The 20870-nt window shown below is 34.4% G+C and overlaps 1 protein-coding gene across 6 annotated transcripts; it reads left to right on the forward strand.

Moving 5' to 3' along the window:
• The first annotated feature begins 371 nt into the window (after nucleotides 1-371).
• On the forward strand, nucleotides 372-10909 carry LOC107961847 (uncharacterized). Of its 6 annotated transcripts, XR_005904529.1 has the most exons (11): nucleotides 372-641; nucleotides 764-841; nucleotides 931-1031; nucleotides 2434-2615; nucleotides 2679-2753; nucleotides 2843-2903; nucleotides 3003-3115; nucleotides 4820-4874; nucleotides 9984-10466; nucleotides 10547-10699; nucleotides 10817-10909. XR_005904529.1 is itself a non-coding variant. In XM_041080013.1 (9 exons), exon 9 carries the CDS (start codon nucleotides 6793-6795, stop codon nucleotides 7849-7851), a length of 1059 nt encoding a protein of 352 aa, XP_040935947.1. In that variant the 5' UTR covers nucleotides 390-641; nucleotides 764-841; nucleotides 931-1027; nucleotides 2434-2615; nucleotides 2679-2753; nucleotides 2843-2903; nucleotides 3003-3071; nucleotides 4820-4874; nucleotides 6163-6792; the 3' UTR covers nucleotides 7852-8851. The 6 variants fall into 6 exon arrangements, 2 of the variants coding, with proteins under 2 accessions (XP_040935947.1, XP_040935946.1); XR_005904528.1 differs by having other exon boundaries at nucleotides 390-841; nucleotides 3003-3071; XM_041080013.1 differs by lacking the exons at nucleotides 9984-10466; nucleotides 10547-10699; nucleotides 10817-10909 and adding an exon at nucleotides 6163-8851 and having other exon boundaries at nucleotides 390-641; nucleotides 931-1027; nucleotides 3003-3071.
• Nucleotides 10910-20870: the final 9961 nt, after the last annotated feature.

The raw sequence follows: 20870 nt of genomic DNA on the forward strand, positions 1-20870 counted from the left end.
TATAGTTTAATTTATTTAAGAGATAATAGATAAACTTTATATATATTTAGGATTTAACTTGAGATTTGTTAAATGATGAAATTTTATGTAATCAATTAATGCTTTTATATTTAAAAATATTTAATCTAAACAATTTGATATATAAAAATATATAAAAAATTCAAATTTTATCTAATTATTTTAAATATTACTTAAATTTTTAAAAAAATTATTTAAAATTAATATAAAAGATATAATAATTCAATATAAAAATTATAAAAAAGTCAAACATTAGCGGCATTTATGATAAAAACGCCGCAAAAAAAGTAATTTATTTTAAATAAAATGGTGCCGTTTTGATATAGTATGCGGCTAAATTTTAGTTTTGATTGAAACGACGCCGTTTTATTTCTCCCCCTCTTTCCCTTTCCCGATTCCACTTTCTTTCTCAGCCATTCTCAGCCTGTACTTCTATTTCTCTCCCCCGATTCCCTTTTCTTTCCCAATTCCCTTTTCTTTCTCAACCTTTCTCAGCCTAAGCCATTTCACCCCATTGCAAACCCGAAACCCTCATTTTCCCCCAAAACATAGTTTCCCCTAAACCCCAAAATTTCCCCAAATCAAACCCATTTGCCGTCTCCCTCTCTCTTTTCGATCAACAAGTATTATAATTTTCTAATCAAACCCAAAGCTCCTTCTTTCATTTTGATTTCATTGCAGCAAGCAAGCCGTTTATTTTTTATTTCATTTCGACTTCGATTTCACTTCTGTTTTATTTTTGCAGCAAACAGAAAGATTAAGGGATTTCATTTTGAAATCAAACCCGATTGAAGGCTACCTTTGGCGAGCCCATCAAATCAAGGTACTCTCATTTACTTGTTCTTTTGAACCCTAAACTTTAGCATGCTGACATTGGTAATCTTAGATTGTTGTGCTTCTCTCTCTTTTCAGGGTTTTGGGGCTGTTTGGGGCTGTTAACAATGCTATGTTAAAATCGATGATATGCTCACTGCAAGGCGCCTTGTTTCAAGAAATCAAGCATTCAAGGGCAAGTAATATAGTTTGGTTCATCATTCCTTTTTCTTTCCTTTAAACACATTTTTTCCCCTTGATTTTCATTGCTCTGCAATTTTTATTTAGTATTTTTTTTTGGGGGGGATAAGTTCTTAACGTTTTCATTATCAAAGAAAGCAGTTAGCCTACTAAAATCAAGCAGTTTCAGAAGAATATGTATAGAGTCTGCCATTCTCATTCTTTAATCCTTGATAAATGAATGCACAAAAACCATTGCTTTAGGATAATCAATAGTATATCGGTAGTTATGATAATTTTATCTTGGTATTGTTATATGATGCTAATAATATGTTTTTGCATTATCATTTTGAATTTTTTCCCCCAAATTTTCATGTATATAGGTTATTTTCAATTTCTCTGATAATATATATGGTATTCACATACAAATATATTTTTCTTTACTGTAAACATTAGTATTCCAATATCGGGAAAAAAACATAAGCATTCAAGTATTATATATAGGATAAGCAAAATAAACATAAAAAAATCAAAATATATATGTACAGTTTTATGTAACCATTTAACTTAAAAGATCTAAGGGCACATCTGGGGGATATAATGGTCGACCACAGCCTCCAACAAATTCACGAGCCATGATATTATTGTCTGTTAATAGTGAAAGCATTTTGAGTTTGTATTATTTATTGAGTCCATAATTTTTGTGACGCATTTATAGAATATGTACGGGTTTAATCATTAATGCTTGTGGTATTTTTACTTTTTTTACTAACGCTAAAATAGAAGAGTTTAAACCATTAGTGTTTATTTGGATAAAAGAAATAAATAATAGCTTCAACCATTTCCCATTCGAAAATGAATAAAAGATTACTATATGGTTTATTGTTAATATAAGCTAGCTTTCCTCTTTGCTTGAAAGAATGAACAACCATAACAAACTATTTTCAAAGAGTGTTGTGTTATATAATAATTAATTATCTCTTGATTGATGAGCAAAGTCTTCTAGTGCTTGATTGCTTAATTCTATGTAATGTTTGATGTTAATTTAATTTTTTTTATTTTGGTTGGAATGTATTTTGATTATGAATTAATAATCAATTTTAGTTATTAATACTTAGATGTGTATTATTTATAAGTGTAATTGTATTTGTATTCGTAAATATATTTATAATTTAAAAAAAAATACTCGAACTTTTTTATTTCCTAAAAAAGAACAAATTTTCTCTAAAGTTGTATTTGTAAATATATTTATAGTTTCATTTATTTACCAAGATTTTTGCTGTTACACTTATAATAACATTTGATATTTAGATATATATTTTTTAAATTTCTGAGTTTACAAGTATAGTATGTTAATAATATTCTTTAAAATGATAATATATATTTGATCTGGAACTCATTTATATTTGTTAATGTTGACAGTTGGTCAAGAATTCTGGGTTTACGTCTGCTGCATCACCTTCGATAGTCCTCTGCATCGTTGTCGGTAGCCCTCTGCTACATCTCCATCGGCATCTCTCTTCTACATCTTCGTTGGCATCCCTCTGCTGCTTCTCTAGTTTTCTGCCATCCAATTTGCTTAGCTTCAATCCACATTGACTTAGGTAAGGCTTTGGGCCCTCCATTGTGGTAATTGCGATGACCATAACTTTTTCCTTTCTTCTTAGATACTGCAGTAGCATACATGCACTTCCTCCAATGCTTGCCTCTTCTACCAATGCTTGTTTCAATACTTGGGTGAGGTAAGAAGCATAAAACTCTGTCTAAACAGATTCATTCTTTTTATATATTGAACCCGAAGACCGATAAAACTTACCTCTTGTTTTCGCAGCTCGATGTGCCTGAACTAGTTGCTAGTCAGTGGCTTGTACCTGCAGTTATCGCAATTACAGGTTGGTGAACATCTTTTATAGACACACATATAGATGTTGATGTAAATCTTCTTTGCATTTTTGGCCTTGTATTTGATTAATATCTCTGTTGTTCTTCAGGCTTTGTACTATTCTTCAGCATATGGCGGATTCGACAAAAACGAAGGAGGCGAAGGCGATCAATGTCAGGTCGGTTAGCCAATCTATAGTTGAAGGATAAGACTTTTTTCAAAGTTAGTTTCTCTTTTCACTAATTTTCTATCTGTACTGTTATACCTTTTGAAAGTTTTGATAGCAGCAAGCACCACACAAGTTTAACCTTGAAATCATATATGCAGAATTAGTAGCAAGTTTCATTATTCATATATGTTTGGGTGAATGTACCTGAGAGACCCCTTTATTATTAGGAACTGATCAAATTAGTCCCTCTACAATTAAAAAGAATCAAATAAGGCTAACCTAAAATAGAGTTAATATTTATAAAGTTTTTATAGTTCTATAAATGAATTTATTTGGAATGGAACTGCAATTGGAAAAAATAAATTTTCAAGACAATTTTTATATAATAAATGTTAGTTTTGTTACATTTTGGACTTGATTCTTTTCAATAGTATAGGAATTAAATTGATCTATTTAATAATAGAGGGACTAATTTGATTCAGTCCCTATAATATATGGACATTTCCAATACTTTAACCTATATATTTGTGTATAGATACACATGCATGCATCCATACATATACATAGTGATAATATGATATGTGTCAAATCAAAGATAGATCCAAATTTTGAAACAAATAAAAGAATCAACCAAAGCGTATCCATTGTTTTCTTGTTTCTCCCTAATAAATACAAAATCAAATTAAATGAAAATTTGTGTTGTCTCATTCAAAAGCATGCCAATGGGAACTTTACAAAAAAAAAGAGGCATTATAAAAGAGATTGAAATTTGAGCTACACCTTTAGCTGTTCTTCTTCATCCTTACCGTTTCCATTTCCTGGCTGGTCTGATCTCTCATTGCTCGAGCTAGAAAGGGTTTCGTTTCCTGGTTGATTCGAGCAACTTTCATTGATAGAGCCGAAAGGGTTAGAACCGTATTCAGTGCTTGGTTCACTGTACTCGACACTAGCACCGTATCCTTGAGAGTCCAACACCATTCTCTTGGACCCTTCTGTGTCTTCGTTGTAGCTGGCTGATATTGTTGATCTATGTTAGTGATTTAGTAGCTCTTATTAAATTTGAATCTCGATGATAATTAGACTGGAGGATGCCATTCCTGTAGTGAGGATCCTTTAAATATTTACCTTTTTTTTAATAAATTTTGAACTAGAGTGAACTGGCAAAAGTGTTGTTAAGAAGCTGAGGGTGTTACCGTAGCTCAACCAATTTAATAATTTAGGTTGATGCTATAATGTTATTGAAAGGCATATTTGAGTCAGATGCAGAGGGTATTATCAGAGGGGGGATTACTTACACTAAGTTAAATGCCAGAAGTTTTAAAAACGCATTTGTTAAATTTACAATATTACTCCAGATACAGAAACAGATCTCCCTGCTGCTAAATTCTGTACATTTTGATTTAGGGATCCCCTAATAATGCTATAATGTTGAATTTTGTACATTTTGTACATACTTTATGATCCACATTAAATAATTAGTGCAAATTAAATTTATGAGTTTGAAATTGGCAGCAACTCAGTAATATTATAGTAACCAAACAAGCAGAAACAAAGAAATTATCCAAAGGATTCATTAATTTATTTATGTATTTCATAATACATAAACAATAATATAAATTTGGTTTTTATCCTTAAATTAAATAATTTATAGCTTTTTGCTTTGGAAAATTCGTTAATGGATCATGTTGTTAATTCTTATTTAATTCTTGTTTATCCTTAGATTATTTTTTTATTTCATTGCTGTTTATTGTTTGCAGGTGTAATTTAATTTGCTAGAATTGACTCTTCCATCCAATTTATAATTTCTAAGAGGTATGTATATTTAATTTGGTAAATCTTTATTTCTAGGAGATTATATTTGGTATGTATTCCATGAGCTAATTACAAGGTAATTACAATTTCAAATAAGTATGTATATTTAATTTGTTAAATCTGTTTTTAACTTATTTTTTAATGGATCATTAATGAATCATGTTTTTAACTTATTTCAAGTCTGTCCTTTCATTATTTTTTTAATTTGCTTATGCTGTTTATCCTTAGAGACTTGTTATGCTGTCTTTAATTTTTTTAATTTGCTTATTCTGCTTATCCTTTGGATCTCTTCGCTACTAGTTCCAATGCGTATGTTCTTCTCATTGCTACTGGTTCCAATGCGTATGTTCTTAAGTATGAATAAGTATGAATTAATTTTATTACCATGTAGCTTGCTTGTCATTTAAAATTACAACAATAGCTGACCTTCTCTCAAACCTTTTTTTAAATATTTTAAAGATTCAAAGTATATAGGCAGGAAACCTGACAGGTTGCCTTATATCGAGCTGTAAGATATAATGGATCCTCCCTAGGTGTAACAACGCCACGTATGATGAATCTTAAAAAATTCAAAAAGACTTGAAAGAAGTTCTATCGAGCTCATTTACTATTGAATATTTATTACCATGTAGCTTGCTTGTCCATTAAAATTACAACAATAGTTGACCTTCTTTCCAACCTTTTTTTAAATATTTTAAAGATTCAAAGTATATAGGCTGGAAACCTGACGGGTTGCCTTATATCGAGCTGTAAGATATAATGGATCCTCCCTAGGTGTAACAACGCCGCGTATGATGAATCTTAAAAAATTCAAAAAGACTTGACAAAAGTTCTATCGAGCTCATTTACTATTGAATATTTATTACCATGTAGCTTGCTTGTCCATTAAAATTACAACAATAGCTGACCTTCTCTCCACCCTTTTTTTAAATATTTTAAAGATTCAAAGTATATAGGCTGGAAACCTGACGGGTTGCCTTATATCGAGCTGTAAGATATAATGGATCCTCCCTAGGTGTAATAACGCCACGTATGATGAATCTTAAAAAATAACTTACATAACTCACATAAATTACATAATTTACATAACTCACATAATGTACATAACAACTTACGAAACTTAACTAATACATGTAGTGTAATCTAATAATTTCCTTAAAAGCATATAGTTTAAAGTTCAAATTTCATAACTTACAAAATCTACATAACTTACATAAAACATAAAAATATATCATATCAAGACTTACATAATAAATAACTTACCTGTGTAATTTATTGTCAACTTTAGAATTCAAGAACTACGAAATGGATAGGAGTTGGATGAAATTGTCAAGGGTAAGCAACGCCTATCGAAATGGAGTACAAACTTTTCTGAATTTTGCATTTCAAAATGCAAGCCAAAAGAATATGATTCTTTGCCTGTGTAAGAAGTGTGGCAACATCAATTGGCATACTCGTGAAGTTGTCTACGAACATCTAATTGTTGATGGCTTTATTCGGGGGTATAAAAAATAGATTTTCCATGAAAAGTGTACATCTAGTGGAACTTCTTCAACGATTAATCCGACTTATCCTGATACTGATTACCATCAGTATGTTAGACAAGATGACATGGAAGGTATGTTGCGGGATGCATTTAATATGCACAGTCATTGTGATAAATCGTTTCCACCTGACTTTATTGCATCTGATGATTGTAATATTGGTGGAAATGTTTTTGGCGAAACGAGAACAACTGCACCTTATGAGGAGCCAAATGAAGAAGCGAGAAAGTTCTACAATTTACTTAATGAAATGAACGAAGAACTTTACGAGGGATCAAAATATTCGAAATTGTCCTGCATTCATTTATTTCACTTAAAATGTTTGGGAGGTTGGATTGGAAATTCTTTTACAATGCTGCTAGAGTTTCTGAGAGATGTTTCCTTTTGCAAAAATCCCCCAATCTTGTCAAGATATGAAGAGACTAATAAAAGATTTGGGCCTTGGGTACGATAAAATTCATAGTTGCCCAAATAACTGCATGTTGTACTGGGGTGATCAGAAGAACCAACAGTGTTGTAATGTTTGCGACAAGTCTCGCTGGATGAATGAGAATATAGAAGATGTGAATGCGGATGAAGGTGGGGCACAGTTAAGAAAGAAGCCAGTCAAGGTTTTGCGATACTTTCCCCTAATACCAAGACTTCAAAGGCTTTTCATGTCGTCAAAGATGACCGAATCTATGAGGTGGCATAATGATCAACGGACCGATGATAGATTATTAAGACATCCTGCGGATTCTTTAGCTTGGAAATCATTTGACATGAGATTTTCAAGCTTTGCAAGCGATCCTCGGAATATGAGGCTTGGGCTAGCAGCTGACGGCTTTAATCCATTTAAAATCATGAGTACTTCGTACAGTACTTGGCCAGTGGTGCTTGTTCCTTGCAATTTGCCTCCATGGATTTGCATGAAGCAAACTTCATTCATTTTATCAATGATTATTCCTGGAGAGAAAGGTCCCGGAAATGATATTGACATCTATTTGCAGCCACTTATTGAAGAGTTAAAACAATTATGGTCTGGTGTTGAGACATATGATGTATTAAGAAAAGAGAACTTTTATTTACGTGCAGCTTTATTGTGGACAATTAATGATTTCCCGGCTTATGCTAATTTATCGGGTTGGAGTACTAAAGGACGTTATGCTTGTCCTTGTTGTGCTGCGCAAACTTGTTCGAAGTGGTTGTACAATGGGAAGTTCTCTTACATGGGCCATCGTCGGTGGTTAGATGGAAATCATAAATTTAGATTTCAGAGGACTCTATTTGACGGTACTGAAGAGTACAAAGGAGCACCTCAGCAGACTGTTAGATCTGAAATCTTGTTTATGTTAAAAGATATCAACTTCAGTTATGGGAAGATGAATCAACCACCTAACACGCAATCAAAGAGAAGATCGAGGGATGAATCCGATGATGAATCTGACGAATAGGATGATCCTAATGAGGCAAACTTGTGAAAAAAAAGTATTTTTTTAGTTGCCTTATTGGGAGCATAATATTTTACGCCACAATCTTGATGTTATGCATATTGAGAAGAATGTCTGCGAGAACAAAATTGGGACAATTTTGAATGTCGATGGAAAATCAAAAGACAATCTTCAGAGTCGACTTGATTTAGTTGACATGAGAATTCGGTGTGATCTTCATCCTCAAGTACTTTCGAATGGGAAATATCGGTTGCCGCCTTCTATTTTTTCAATGTCAAAGGAAGAGAAAGAGGTGTTTTGTATGGTGTTGAAGGATATAAAGGTCCCAGATGCGTATGCGTCAAATATATCTCGATGTGTGAGTCTTAATGATCGAAGATTATATTCATTAAAATCACATGATTACCATATCTTGATGCAAGATTTACTCCCAGTTGCTTTACGGTGCTGCATGTCAAAAAATGTTACGTCCTGTATAATTGAACTATCCAATATAATGAAAGCTATTTGTGGCAAAGTTTTGGATGTTGAAGAACTTAAGAAAGTATAGGATCGAGCTGCTTTGACACTATGCAATTTGGAGAAGATCTTTCCACCTTCCTTCTTCACTATTATGGTGCACTTGGTAATCCATCTCCCTCACGAAGCAATACTTGGTGGACCGATTTTTTATTGATGGATGTATCCTATAGAAAGGTGCTAATTTATTTGTCAAGTATTTATTTATTCGCGTCTATATACATTTAGTTACATCATTTGATAAATATTGTATATCGTGTTTAGGTTCCTAAGCAAATTGAAATCTTATTGTCGTAATAAGCGTTATCCAGAAGGATCAATTGCTGAAGGCTACTTGGTAGAGGAGTGCATGATATTCTGTTTTAAATATTTAGAAGATGTTGAAACACGATTGAATAGACCAAATAGAAATGCTGGGCTCAATGATCATAATTTGGCCGAAACTTATTTATTCCAAAAGTTATGGAGAACCAATCGGCAAAGTTAAAATTGCAGAATTAGATGATATATCGTGGATACAAGCACATCGATATGTACTTTTTCACCACGATTTAGTTGAACCGTTACGCAAGCAAGTTCTAAAATTTCCTCACATATTCGTCGTTTTGATTTGTTTATCTTCTAACCAATTACACTTGTTTTTAACATAGTGAGTACAAACAAATTTTGAGATCTCGTGCACGCTCTCGAAGATTGCAACATCGAGAGATTAATAAGTTATTCACGGAATCTTTTCATGAATAGTTAAGTCAAACGGTATGTAACTAAAGTTAATAAGTTACATATAAATGTGAAATTTAGTTAATTATTCAATTTACTTTCGATTCAGTAGGTTTGGAGTGGAAAGGACGTCAATGAAGAAGTTAAATGGTTTTCCCAAGGTCCGAACAGAGTAATAAAAAGATATAGTGCCTTCTTCATCAATGGATACAGATTTCAAAGTACCGTAAGAGAATGAGGAGAACTCAAAATTGTGTTGTTAATTCTTCAATTACAAGTTATGCTAGTGCTAGGACAGTAATCCGGTTGAGGGTAATGTGGAGTATTACGGACTTCTTATCGACATTATTGAGTTGGATTACTATGGCAGATGGAAAGTTGTCTTATTTCAGTGTGATTGGTCTGATGTTAATACTGCTCGAGGAATTAAAGAAGATCAATTGTGTTTTACAATGTTGAATTTCTCTCGCTTGATTCACACTGGACAATAATTGATGGACGAGCCATATGTATTTTCCTCTCAAGTGAAACAAGTTTTTTATTTGAAAGATCCAACTGATAAGGGTTGGTATGTTGTACTCTGGAACACCCCTAGAGACTTGTTTGACATAGGTAATGGAAGTAGAGATGACATCATCGAAAGATCAGAAACATTACCTTTTCCAAAACAAAACTTAGATGAAAATATCCCTAGTACTAGTACACAACATCAATGGGTTCGACATGATGTGGATAAAGGTATTTACGAATAATGATTTAGTAAGATTTTACGATTTTTAATTATATATAATATTATAATTTTAATCTTTGTCATGTTATATAATTTAACTATTTTATATGTATTACTATTGTTGTAATTTGTTACTAAAACTTTAACTTTTTGATGTGTATTGCAGGAAAAATGCGTAAAAATGCGTAGAAGAAGATTACGAGATTTAAGTATTGTCCAGAATACTCCAAATTCGGAAGAAGGAAATAGTGAACAGCAGACAGTTTTTGGATCTTCGAATGTGCCGGGGACACTTGATGAGCCTGAAGAATTTCAAAGTAATGTTATGTTCATTTTACATGTGTTGACTTTTATTATTGAATTATTTGTCAATTTTAATATAATAATAGTATATCATTTTTCAGCTGAAAGTGGTGAGACGTGCAGAGTTCGAGGACGTACGCTGCTTAGAGATTTATACGACTTAGATTCTGTCGAGCGTGTTAAAGTAAGTAGAAATACTCATGGTCAGCCTGTTGGATCTGAAGCTCGACTTTTAGCAGGCTATTTGGGCATTTTAGCACGAAATGCAAATATGTTGCCCATCAACTACGAATCATGGCATCACATGCTTGATAGCAACAAAAATCAGGCTCTCGCTAATATTAAGGTAACAAAATGTGAATGTAATTTATAATACTTTGGTTCAAGTTTCATTTATATTTACATTCTAAACTTGTGTTTTGTTAGGAGAGATTTGCTTTAGAAGTCTCCAATGATTATATCAAGAAGGCTTTGGGTAAAAACATGGAGAGACAAGAAAAGCACTTTAAAGAAACAATATTTTAAGAAAGACATAAGCCTCGAGGAAAAATTGAGAAATGTCCCGCCGGGAATGCTGAGGTATCAATGGGAAGATGCGGTTAGGTTTTGGAATTCAAAGAAAGAAAATGTATTACGTATTTCCAAACTCTTATATATAGTGTTTACTATATACGTAATAATAATTTTATTATGTAGGACCGTGAGCGAGTTGGAACAAGCAGTAGGCAAAAACAAAAATTCACGCACACGGCAAGGTCGAGAAGTTTTGCTTCTGTAGCTGAGGCCGAGGTATTATAAATTTATTAATTCTTTCAAATATTAATAACTTTCTATTATTAAATAATATTTTTACTATTATATTGTAGGAAGTCAAAATTGGACAAAAAGTTGGACGCATTCAGCTTTTTGAGATTACGCATAGGAAGAAAGATGGATCTCCTATGACTTTCGAAGCTGGAGAAATTATGGTATATTTACTTAATAATATTTTATTTATTCTAAATATTTATAATCTTTAATTATAATTGTTTAATTCAATTCATCATTAGTAGTTTTAAATAATGTTAAGTTATGTTGCATTCCTTTTTATTATATATTTCGTTTCTAACTTTTTAATTGATTTTTTAGGAAAAACTAAAGGAGAAGAAGGCGGAATATGAAGCGATTGCTTCGTCTAATAGTTCTGTTAATCTTGAGAACATTGATAACAGAATTATCACTGAAGTTTTGGGTCCTGAAAGGTACGGTCGGGTTCAATTTCAAGGATCTAGTGTTACCCCGACCCAATATTTTGGATCCGGCTCCCAGTAATACATGCCTTCTAGAAGTCGAGCTCAAGCTGAAGTTCAGAGGTTAAGAGATCAAATAGCTCAGATGCAAGCGAACACGGTTGAGCAAATTGCCGAGGTTCAACGAAAATATGAAGAACTCCAACAATAACTTAGAGCGGAGGTAGCAGAGAGGGAGGCAGCGGTAGCAGCGAGAGAGGCAGAGGCACGAGCGATGATAGCAGAGCAGAGCAAAAAGTACGATGACCTCCAGCTACAGCTTCAGCAGATGATGCAGATGTTTCAGCAATCGCAAAAGCCGCCATTTTAGACATTAGTTTTCTCATTGTAAGAATGTTTTTCACTTTATTACGTTTAACATTATTGTAAGAATATTTAAAATTATACTTTATTTATTTATTATATCATATATATTTAGTTAAATTTGAAGTATCATTTAGAATTAATGTTTTTGGTTGTATTTTTTATGCTAAATTTACTGTTTTTGACTGTATTTTATACTATATTTATTGTTTTTGGTTGGATTTTAATGCAGGAAGAGCTGGATATTGGAGAAAAAAATGCAAATCTGCCAAAATTAGCGGAGTTTGCTAAAAAAGCGCAGCTAAAAGCCATGACTTTTAGCGGCGCTTTTTTAGCAAACGCCGCTAAAAGGCAGCACTTTTCGCGGTGGTTTTTTAGAAAACGTCGCTAAAAGGCAGCACTTTTAGCGGCGGTTTTTTAGAAAATGCCGCTAAAAAGGTAGCACTTTTAGCGGCACTTTTTTTCAATAAACGCCACAAATTTTTGTGGCGTTACCTATAGCAGCGTTTTTTGTGGTGTTTTAAAAAGCGCCGCTAAAGGCTAAAAAAAAGGCCGCTAAAAGTCTATTTTCTTGTAGTGAGTGTAGGAAACTAATCTTTGTGTGTTAATTCAAAGAGATATTTAGTATTTCTGCTAAACATCTCATCCATTTCGTAACAATCCTTGTATGTTATCCCAAATTAGTCCCTATACATGGCACGTCACATGCAACTGTCTGATTATTTTGTTAGTTATACCAATTTTTAATAGGTAAAATGGATCAAATTTGTAATAGAAACGACTAATTTGTTCTGTAATATAATCTACAAAGATTAATTTACTTATTTTTTAGGTAAAAGGCATAAAATACAATCTAACTCTTAGTAGGAGACCTTTATGGTGTTTTTACCAAATATTAGAAAAGAAACAAAGCATGGGGTGGTCGTGGGACTTACTCCATAACTTAGTTAACTGAGTTGTGGAATTTTATGTCTATTTCTCTTTCTAAAGTTGTGGAATTTTAAAGCTTGTAATTTCCACGTTATTTAAGTAGAGAAAAAAAAGGTAACTATTATCCACAGTTGCTACTATTATCCAAAATTAGAAACAATAAATGCTTTTTTGGAAAATTCAAGCTGAAAATTTGGTGTCTTGGAGGAAACTCCCTTTCCCCTAATGTATGTGAACAGTATTTTTGTTTTTGCTTACTCTTTATCCCTAGCTGTTACTGTAGTAGTATGTGTCGAAACCATTTTTTTAAAGGGGTTTGAAAAACGGGGTTCGACTTTTTGAAAAATGAAAATAGGAGTCGCCACCAACCTTTTTAGGTGTGTTTGGATCACCTTTATAAAACATTTTGGTCTACGAAATTCAAGAAAATAGGTTCGGGAGTCGGTTACGCACAAGGAAGGATTAGTACCCTCGTAACGCCCAAAATTGGTACCGAATTGATTATTTACTGTCCTAATATCGAAAATTTGAAAAGATTTTAAAACTTGAACAATTTAAAGTTGAAACTTGAGATTCCTTTGTTCCGAAATATACAAACATTACATCCAGCATGTTAGGACACAATGTTTTAAATCCTCGTAACTAAAATTATCTCATGATTTTGAAAATTTATTAAAAGGATATTTGGTTATTTAGTCAAACGAAAAATCGCAACCCAGCATGTTAGGGCACTATTTCCCGAATTTCTAAACACCAAACATTGCCTTATTTAAGAAAAACTTTTTCAATTAAATGAAATATATTTTTTAAAACAATGAATAATATAGAATTTAATAAAAAAATAGTTTGATATAATACTAAAATTATTAAAAAAAAATAAAATATAAAAGAGAATTAAAAATCAAGGAAATAGGGATTAAATCCAAATAAAAAAAGGTTGAAAACGAAAATGAACAAAGAATAAATAAGAACAAATTGTAGAAAATAAGAACGCAAGAGGGAGAGAAATTTGAGTGAATGCTCTAAAGAATTCTTATTGCTTCCCCAAAACTCAAGTGATTTGCAATGAAGGGAGAGGCCTCTATTTATAGTTGAGCCTCCCCAAATCCAACGGTACAAATCAATTACATCAACGGTTATGATTAAAGGATATTTACAAATTAAATCTCCAAGATTACAAGATCATATCTTCAAGATTGCATATCATATCTAAGATTGCATATCATATCTAAGATTGTATCATATCTAAGATTGCATATCATATCTAAGATTGCATATTCTTAAAGATTATATTTCTATATGAGTCAAGCTTATAGATGGACCTTAAATCTTTTCAAGTAATGGGCCATTCCGATTGGGCCAAATTATATGTTTGTAATTTTGGACTGAACTTGGAATTCATTTTGTTTATTATTTTTGTTTTTGGACTTATTTCTGGGCCTGGGCAAAATTGAGTGTCTACAGCTGCCCCTCTTTGCTCATTGCTGTGTAACAGGAATAGAACAAAGACTATAAAAGGACCAATTTTGCCCGGGCTCGCCGAGTCTAGAGTTCTTGATCCTTGATCTTCTTTAAATGGCCTCTTGACGGCTTCAATCTGCTTCACTGCAACTTAGGAAGGCGATATCTGCTATCTTTGATATGCTCCCCGTCTAATACAGAGACGCCAAATTTGCTTCTTTAATCTGCTCCCCGTCTAATACAGAGATGCCAAATCTGTTATCTCCAATTTGCTCCCCGTCTAATACAAAGATGCCAAATCTGTCATCTTGGATCTGCTTCGATGTAAACACATGAAGGTCAGATCTACCATGTCTTTAATCTGCTCCCCGTCGAATATGGAGATGCCAAATCTACTATCTTCAACTTGTTCCCTATAAACACAGGGATGCCATGCTGAAATCTTCAATCTTCTTCGCTGTAAGCATAGGAATGTCAGATCTGCTATGTCTTTGATCTGTTCCCTGTAAACACAGGGATGCCAAATCTGCTATCTTCAACTTGTTCCCAATAAACACAGGGATGCCATGTTAAAATATTTGATCTGCTTCGCTGTAAGCACAGGAATGTTAGATCTGCTATGTCTTCGATCTATTCCCTGTAAATACAGGAATGCCAAATCATCTTGGATCTGCTCCCCGTCGAATAAGGAGATGCCAAATCTGTCGTTCTTCTCTTCGATATGCTCTCTGACAATACAGAGACGCCAAATCTTCTATCTTCGATCTGCTCTCTACCAATACAGAGATGCCAAATCTATTATCTTCGATCTGCTCTCTGCCAATACAGAGATATCAAATCTGTTATCTTCGATCTGCTCTCTGCCAATACAGAGATGCCAAATCATCTTAGACTTGCTTTAACGTAAACACGTGGAAGCCAAATCAGCTATGTCTTCGATCTACTCTCCGCCAAATACAGAGATACCAAATCTGTCATCTTTGATCTGCTCTCTGCCAATACAAAGATGCCAAATCTGCTATCTTCGATCTACTCTCTATCAATACAGAGATGCCAAATCATCTTAGACTTGCTTCAACGTAAACATGTGGAAGCCAAATCAGCTATGTCTTCGATCTGCTCTCCGCCGAATACAGAGATGCAAAATCTGTCATCTTTGATCTGCTCTCTGCCAATACAGAGATGCCAAATTTGTTATCTTCGATCTGCTCTCTGCCAATACAGAGATGCAAAATCATCTTAGATTTGCTTCAACGTAAACACATGAAAGCCAAATCAGCTATGTCTTCGATCTGCTCTCCACCAAATACAGAGATGCCAAATCAGTCATCTTCGATCTGCTCTCTGCCAATACAGAAACGCCAAATCTGTTGTCTTCAATCTGCTCTCTGACAATACAGAGACACCAAATCTGCTTAGATCCGCTTCAGCGTAAACACGTGAAGATCAGATCTGCTATATCTTAGCCTATTACCCTACTACTTAGAGAGTTAAGGCGAGTCTTCAATCCACTCCACTACTGCTTAGGGAGATAAGATTTGTAATTTTAGCCTGTTACCCTACTGCTTAGGGGGTTAAGGCGCATCATCTTCGATCTGCTCCTCTACTGTTTAGGGAGATAAGATCTGTAATTTTAGCCTGTTACCCTACTGCTTAGGGGATTAAGGCGGGTCTTCGATTTGCTCCACTACTGCTTAGGGAGATAAGATCTGTAATTTTAGCCTGTTACCCTACTGCTTAGGGGATTAAGGCGAGTCTTTGATCTACTCCACTACTGCTTAGGGAGATAAGATCTGCAAATTTAACCTGTTACCCAATTGCTTAGGGGATTAAGGCGCTGAATTTTGTAATTTTCAATCAATCTTGCTACATTGTCCACTGGGAATCCACTTGTAAAATTGATTTCCTGGAATTTATGCTTATGCCAAATAATTAAGATGCCATGATCGAAATGAGTCAAATGCTCCTAATTAGACATATTACAATGCGAAATGTTTATGAGAATGACTCCTATTTCGGACGTCATCACTCATTCATCTATCGAGCTTTCCACCTCGTTCTTCTTGACATATCAATCATACTCTGCTCGTATGCCTCGAATCTTCTCCATCAATTTGGTCTACTATACCATTCCCCGAATGTTACGACCCACTGAAGATGTTTATGAAATGATCCTTTCTTAAGATTAATATTGCTTAAACCGTCCAACCACCTTTTGGACTGAAGAAGAAAATCTCTCGAGTATCTCCAACCCATACATATGAGAATTCCTTAAACAATTGTCTTGTTTTAGTTTCTTGTATTATCTAGAAATTTCTAGAGTAATATGCAAAACTTCGCTTGTGAAGATATTTTAGTTCATCATCTATCATTATTTCAATGTAACATGCTTTATGAATAATGGGAGACAAATAAATTGATCCTGAGGATAATTAGATTTGGAAAAATTATTGGAAGGAATGCAAAAAGATTAAACTGAGAACATATCTTTGCGAAGAAAAAGAATCCAAAGATAGTAAATAGGACAGAAATTAGATGCCCCAGATATCGCCGCTTGAGCGACTATACACCAGCTCCATGAAGACTTTCTGGAGTTCAACATGTATTTAAAAGATCCAAAGTAATTCGTTGATGCCTCGATGTGTAACGTACTTCACTTCTCGTCAAATCCAGTATAGCAATGTCACTGCATGACTTTCCAAATTTGAGCTGCCCTTTCGGGTTTTCAACTCAAAACCCCTTTGGTCTCAAGGCGCCCTTTAAGAGTTTTCACCTTGGCCTCTCCATTTTTTCTTTTTTTTTTTATTTTTTTTATTTTTCTCTTTTTCTTTTCTTTTTTTCCCTTTTTTTAAATAAAAGTCCCAAAGTGCCCTTTGCGGGTTTTCACCTGGGCTTCCCTTCTCCTTCAGACAAAGTACTCCTTGACCGAGTCTGAATTCACTGGATTAGATAAATTCTTCCTATCATTTCTTGTCAAAATCAGTGCACCTCTAGAGAAAGCCCTCTTCGCAACATATGGCCCTTTCCAATTCGACATCCTTTTGCATGAGAAGGATATCTTTCAGCACAAGGTTTCCTTTATAAAATTCTTTTGGACGAACCTTCTTTGTCATAAGCCCGTGTCATCCATTTTTGGTACATTTGCTTAGGATGAATACTTTCAAGTTAAGTTTACTAGAGGTATTCAATTCTTGACTCCATTAAAGCTTGGAGGAAAAATCTTGATTCATAAACCCATGAGAAAGGGATTGCCCTAGTAGCAGTCCTGGCTGTTGTCAATCAAACCCTACAAAAAGATGGTTCAATGATTCTCAGCAGACAAGAATGAAGTTACTGACTTTATCCTTCAACCTGGAAAGCTGAGGTACAGAGATTACTCCCGGAGTATACATCCCACCATGACTCGATGATGTTTGTGAAGCATCCCTAATCTTTATAAATTGCCCCCAACTATGAAGGTGCCAAATGAGTGTAGCATATAGGAGCCACAAAAAATATGGCTGTGGTGCTCCTTTGATACATATAGGATAGAGAATGAACAAACTCTTGCAGATCATCAGCCAAAAACCCAGCCTGGTCTAAGAGAACATGATAGTGGGTCTGCCTCGTGATTCCAATCATTCCAGCATGGGTACCAAGGTAAAAATAATTGTTCTTTGGATGACATACTTTGTTGTCAATGACAGTACCATGTAGCACATTGTCAGGAGATCCCTGCTAAAAAAAAAAACTTGGTATGCTGGTTTTTCGTACAACAATGACCACAATCTTTAGGGTTCCACTTCTCGTCAAGGAACCTGCAAGCCTCAACAACTTGATCAAAACTTGATTAAATTGAGACTCACTAACCCCATCCCTGAAAATAATGATTTGATCAGGTTTCTTTTTCCCTAAACTTGTATAGAAGTCTAAGAGAGCTTCCTTCATGATACCGTCATCCACTTTGTTAGAACTGGTTTTGAAGAAAGAATCTATCATTTTAAGCTTCAAAGACTGCATACAGCCTGATGCATCATAGCTAGAAATCAATGGCCACCGCCTGGAGCTAGCCATCGCAGCTATTAACGGCACATTAGACTGCTCAGAAAAGCCAAACAATGCACCCATTCCATGGATAATGGTTAGAACCTTTGAAACAACTGAAATTGAAGTTGTTTGCCCCAGCGTAAGCATAGAGAGTAGGCGGTAGTTTCTTATGCCAATTTTTACCAGTCTCGATCATCTTCTGTAATTTTTTTTCTTCTTTTCTTTTCTTTTGGAAACCTTTGTTGTACTGTGGTATGGCGCATTATCTTTAAAAAGACTGCAAACTTTTGGCATTGTATAGTTATATATAATCTTTTTTCTTTTTTTTTTGAAATGGATGACTTTTGACTTTGTAATATTGGTATATGAAGCTGTTTCCCCTCTTAATGGAATAGTTTACGTCCACAAAGATGAGTCATTGTTAGCTTGAAACTTTTGATGAGCTCGGGCCCATAACATACATGCCCCATAAGTCTTGACTCCCTTAAATTTGGCATTCATTGTACAACTGATGCGATCCCTTTTCATGGTGGACCAATAGTGCCCCAAAACCTCATGTTTATTCTGGCAATTGCAAATCCTCCTGCATGCGTTTTTGGACCACATTTTTGAATTCCCATAATAGTCTCAACAAGGTCTTGTCTTGTCTCCTCAGCTAATTCCAATTTTGCAATCTTTCCTTCCTCTAAGGATATATTTCCTACCACCGCTTCATGGGGTATAAACCATTTTCAATAAATTCAGAAACAAGTCACAATTTCTGTCACCTTCAAAGTACTGAGATTCCTCTAAACACATATCGCACTCAAAAGGAACTCTGAATCTGTAGTATCGTTGCCCGTGTCATTGATATCTAGGGATCTATGATAGGCACACAAAAGAATATACAAGGAATAAATGAATTCAAGAATGACTATTTACATGAAATGAAAATTTATAAAGAATGCCAAAGGTCAAAAGAATCAGAATGAAAGAGTATTTACTCAGATAAATAATAAAAGTATGTTTTATTGAAAATGAAAATGTCTGAACATAAGCCCACTTCTCAAAAGAAATCTCATTACTCCCAGGCTTTAGAGCAATAAGAGTGTTCTGAATATTACTCCGTAAAATTCCTAAAGATTACAGGAAGTTCTTCTGTAGTCCAATTGTTTAAAGAACTTTTCGGTTCGTAAGGGCGAATGCCCTCAAGGTTTCTTTGTTCAATCTCTTCCTCATTGATGATTTTCATTTCCAAACACCCCCTTCTCCGGGTAAGCTATCCCTCCTGACACAAAAGTTGGGGATATGTAAGGGAATGTTGTTAATTCCCATTCAACTTCTTTTTCACTCAGCCGTGACCCTCTTCTCTCTCTTTTTTTTCTCTTTTTGATAACTTTAACTAATTTTGAATGCAAATGATGCGATGAGATGCTATTAGATGCAAATGCATGAATGCAAAAGGATATCGATTCTGATTCAGTTTCATTTTAGAAAATGTTATTTAAGGAACAAAAATCTTTTCATAAAACGAATTACAAATACGCTTTCGCCCGTAGTCCCAAAGTCTTAACCCTATCTAATAACAAAGCTAACTTTCGACCACGATCTGACTGTAGCTCATATTGGTGCTCAACGTGCTTGCCCTTTCTACCAGTATCTGTAAATGATCAGCTATCTCTTGAATTTGAATTACAGCTTCAACTATGAAGTAAGCTCTACAGCCAAAGACACCTCCTCCAATGCCTGTGAAGTTGCTCTGATTACCTTGAAAGAAAGATTGGCGAACAAGTAGGCATTCCAGCTTCGCAGCATACTGCCTCCACAGAACATTTTGAATTGCTTGCGTGGGTATCTTCGCAGCATAGCTAATCTCCACTTTAAAGGTCTTTAAACGATACGATCTTCTTTAATCTCTTTCTTTCATGCTCATTTGGGTTGTCCTGGCCATCAGGGCTTGCATTTCTATTATTATTGGTAGCGGTCCTATAGTAAGTGAGCCTTTCTACCATCATAAGCAAAATTCTTTCCATCCAATTCAATTTTGTAGGTCTTAAACCCTTACCATCCACGAGGTGACTATCTTCATCTGTAATGGTAGAAGTGTCCATCAGTACTCCCCACGCTCACCTTGAATTGTTCATCTATCTTCATGTCAAGCAAATACTGCAATTCCCCATAACTGTTGTAGAACAACTACTTGGCTTCGTTACTCCATTAATCCCATAATTCTGATGTGTATCCTTCGATGACACTATTTCCTTTTTCTATTTGGGTTTTCTCTGACCAAGCACAAACGAAAGAGTTGTCCTCCACTTTATTAAGATATTCGTTCCCTATTACAAAACTTTCTAACTCAGAAATCAAACCTTGAATCGACACATTTTAATGATAAATGACATGCAATGATAGCAAAATAAGAAAAACAAGTTAGTGTCACATATATAAAAAAATATAAGAAATAAGAACTTATAAAGGTAGACACTAAAGGTCATCATCATACTACCTGGGGCAAGCACTTAAAATTCACTATATGTAGTTTGGTTCTAAAGCAAGGGTACCTGGACCAGCAGATTCCTCGATCCTCACCAATTATAGGCTCATATGGACCAAGTTTAGTTTAGGGGGACACATTTCCCTATGGCCATGTGGAGATGAAAATCTCACGAAGACATAGGTACGGATGTATCCTGGAAGCAATCCACTAGTCCATGCGGAGGTGAAAACCTCACAAAAGCATAGCTTCTCACTCCAACTTAAGG

Source organism: Gossypium hirsutum, chromosome A11, assembly GCF_007990345.1.
Source record: "Gossypium hirsutum isolate 1008001.06 chromosome A11, Gossypium_hirsutum_v2.1, whole genome shotgun sequence".
Lineage (NCBI taxonomy): Eukaryota > Viridiplantae > Streptophyta > Magnoliopsida > Malvales > Malvaceae > Gossypium > Gossypium hirsutum.

What these genes read in the sequence shown, in the direction of transcription:
- LOC107961847 (XM_041080013.1), top strand. Translation starts at nt 6,793, where the DNA reads ATGTTTCCTTTTGCAAAAATCCCCCAATCTTGTCAAGATATGAAGAGA.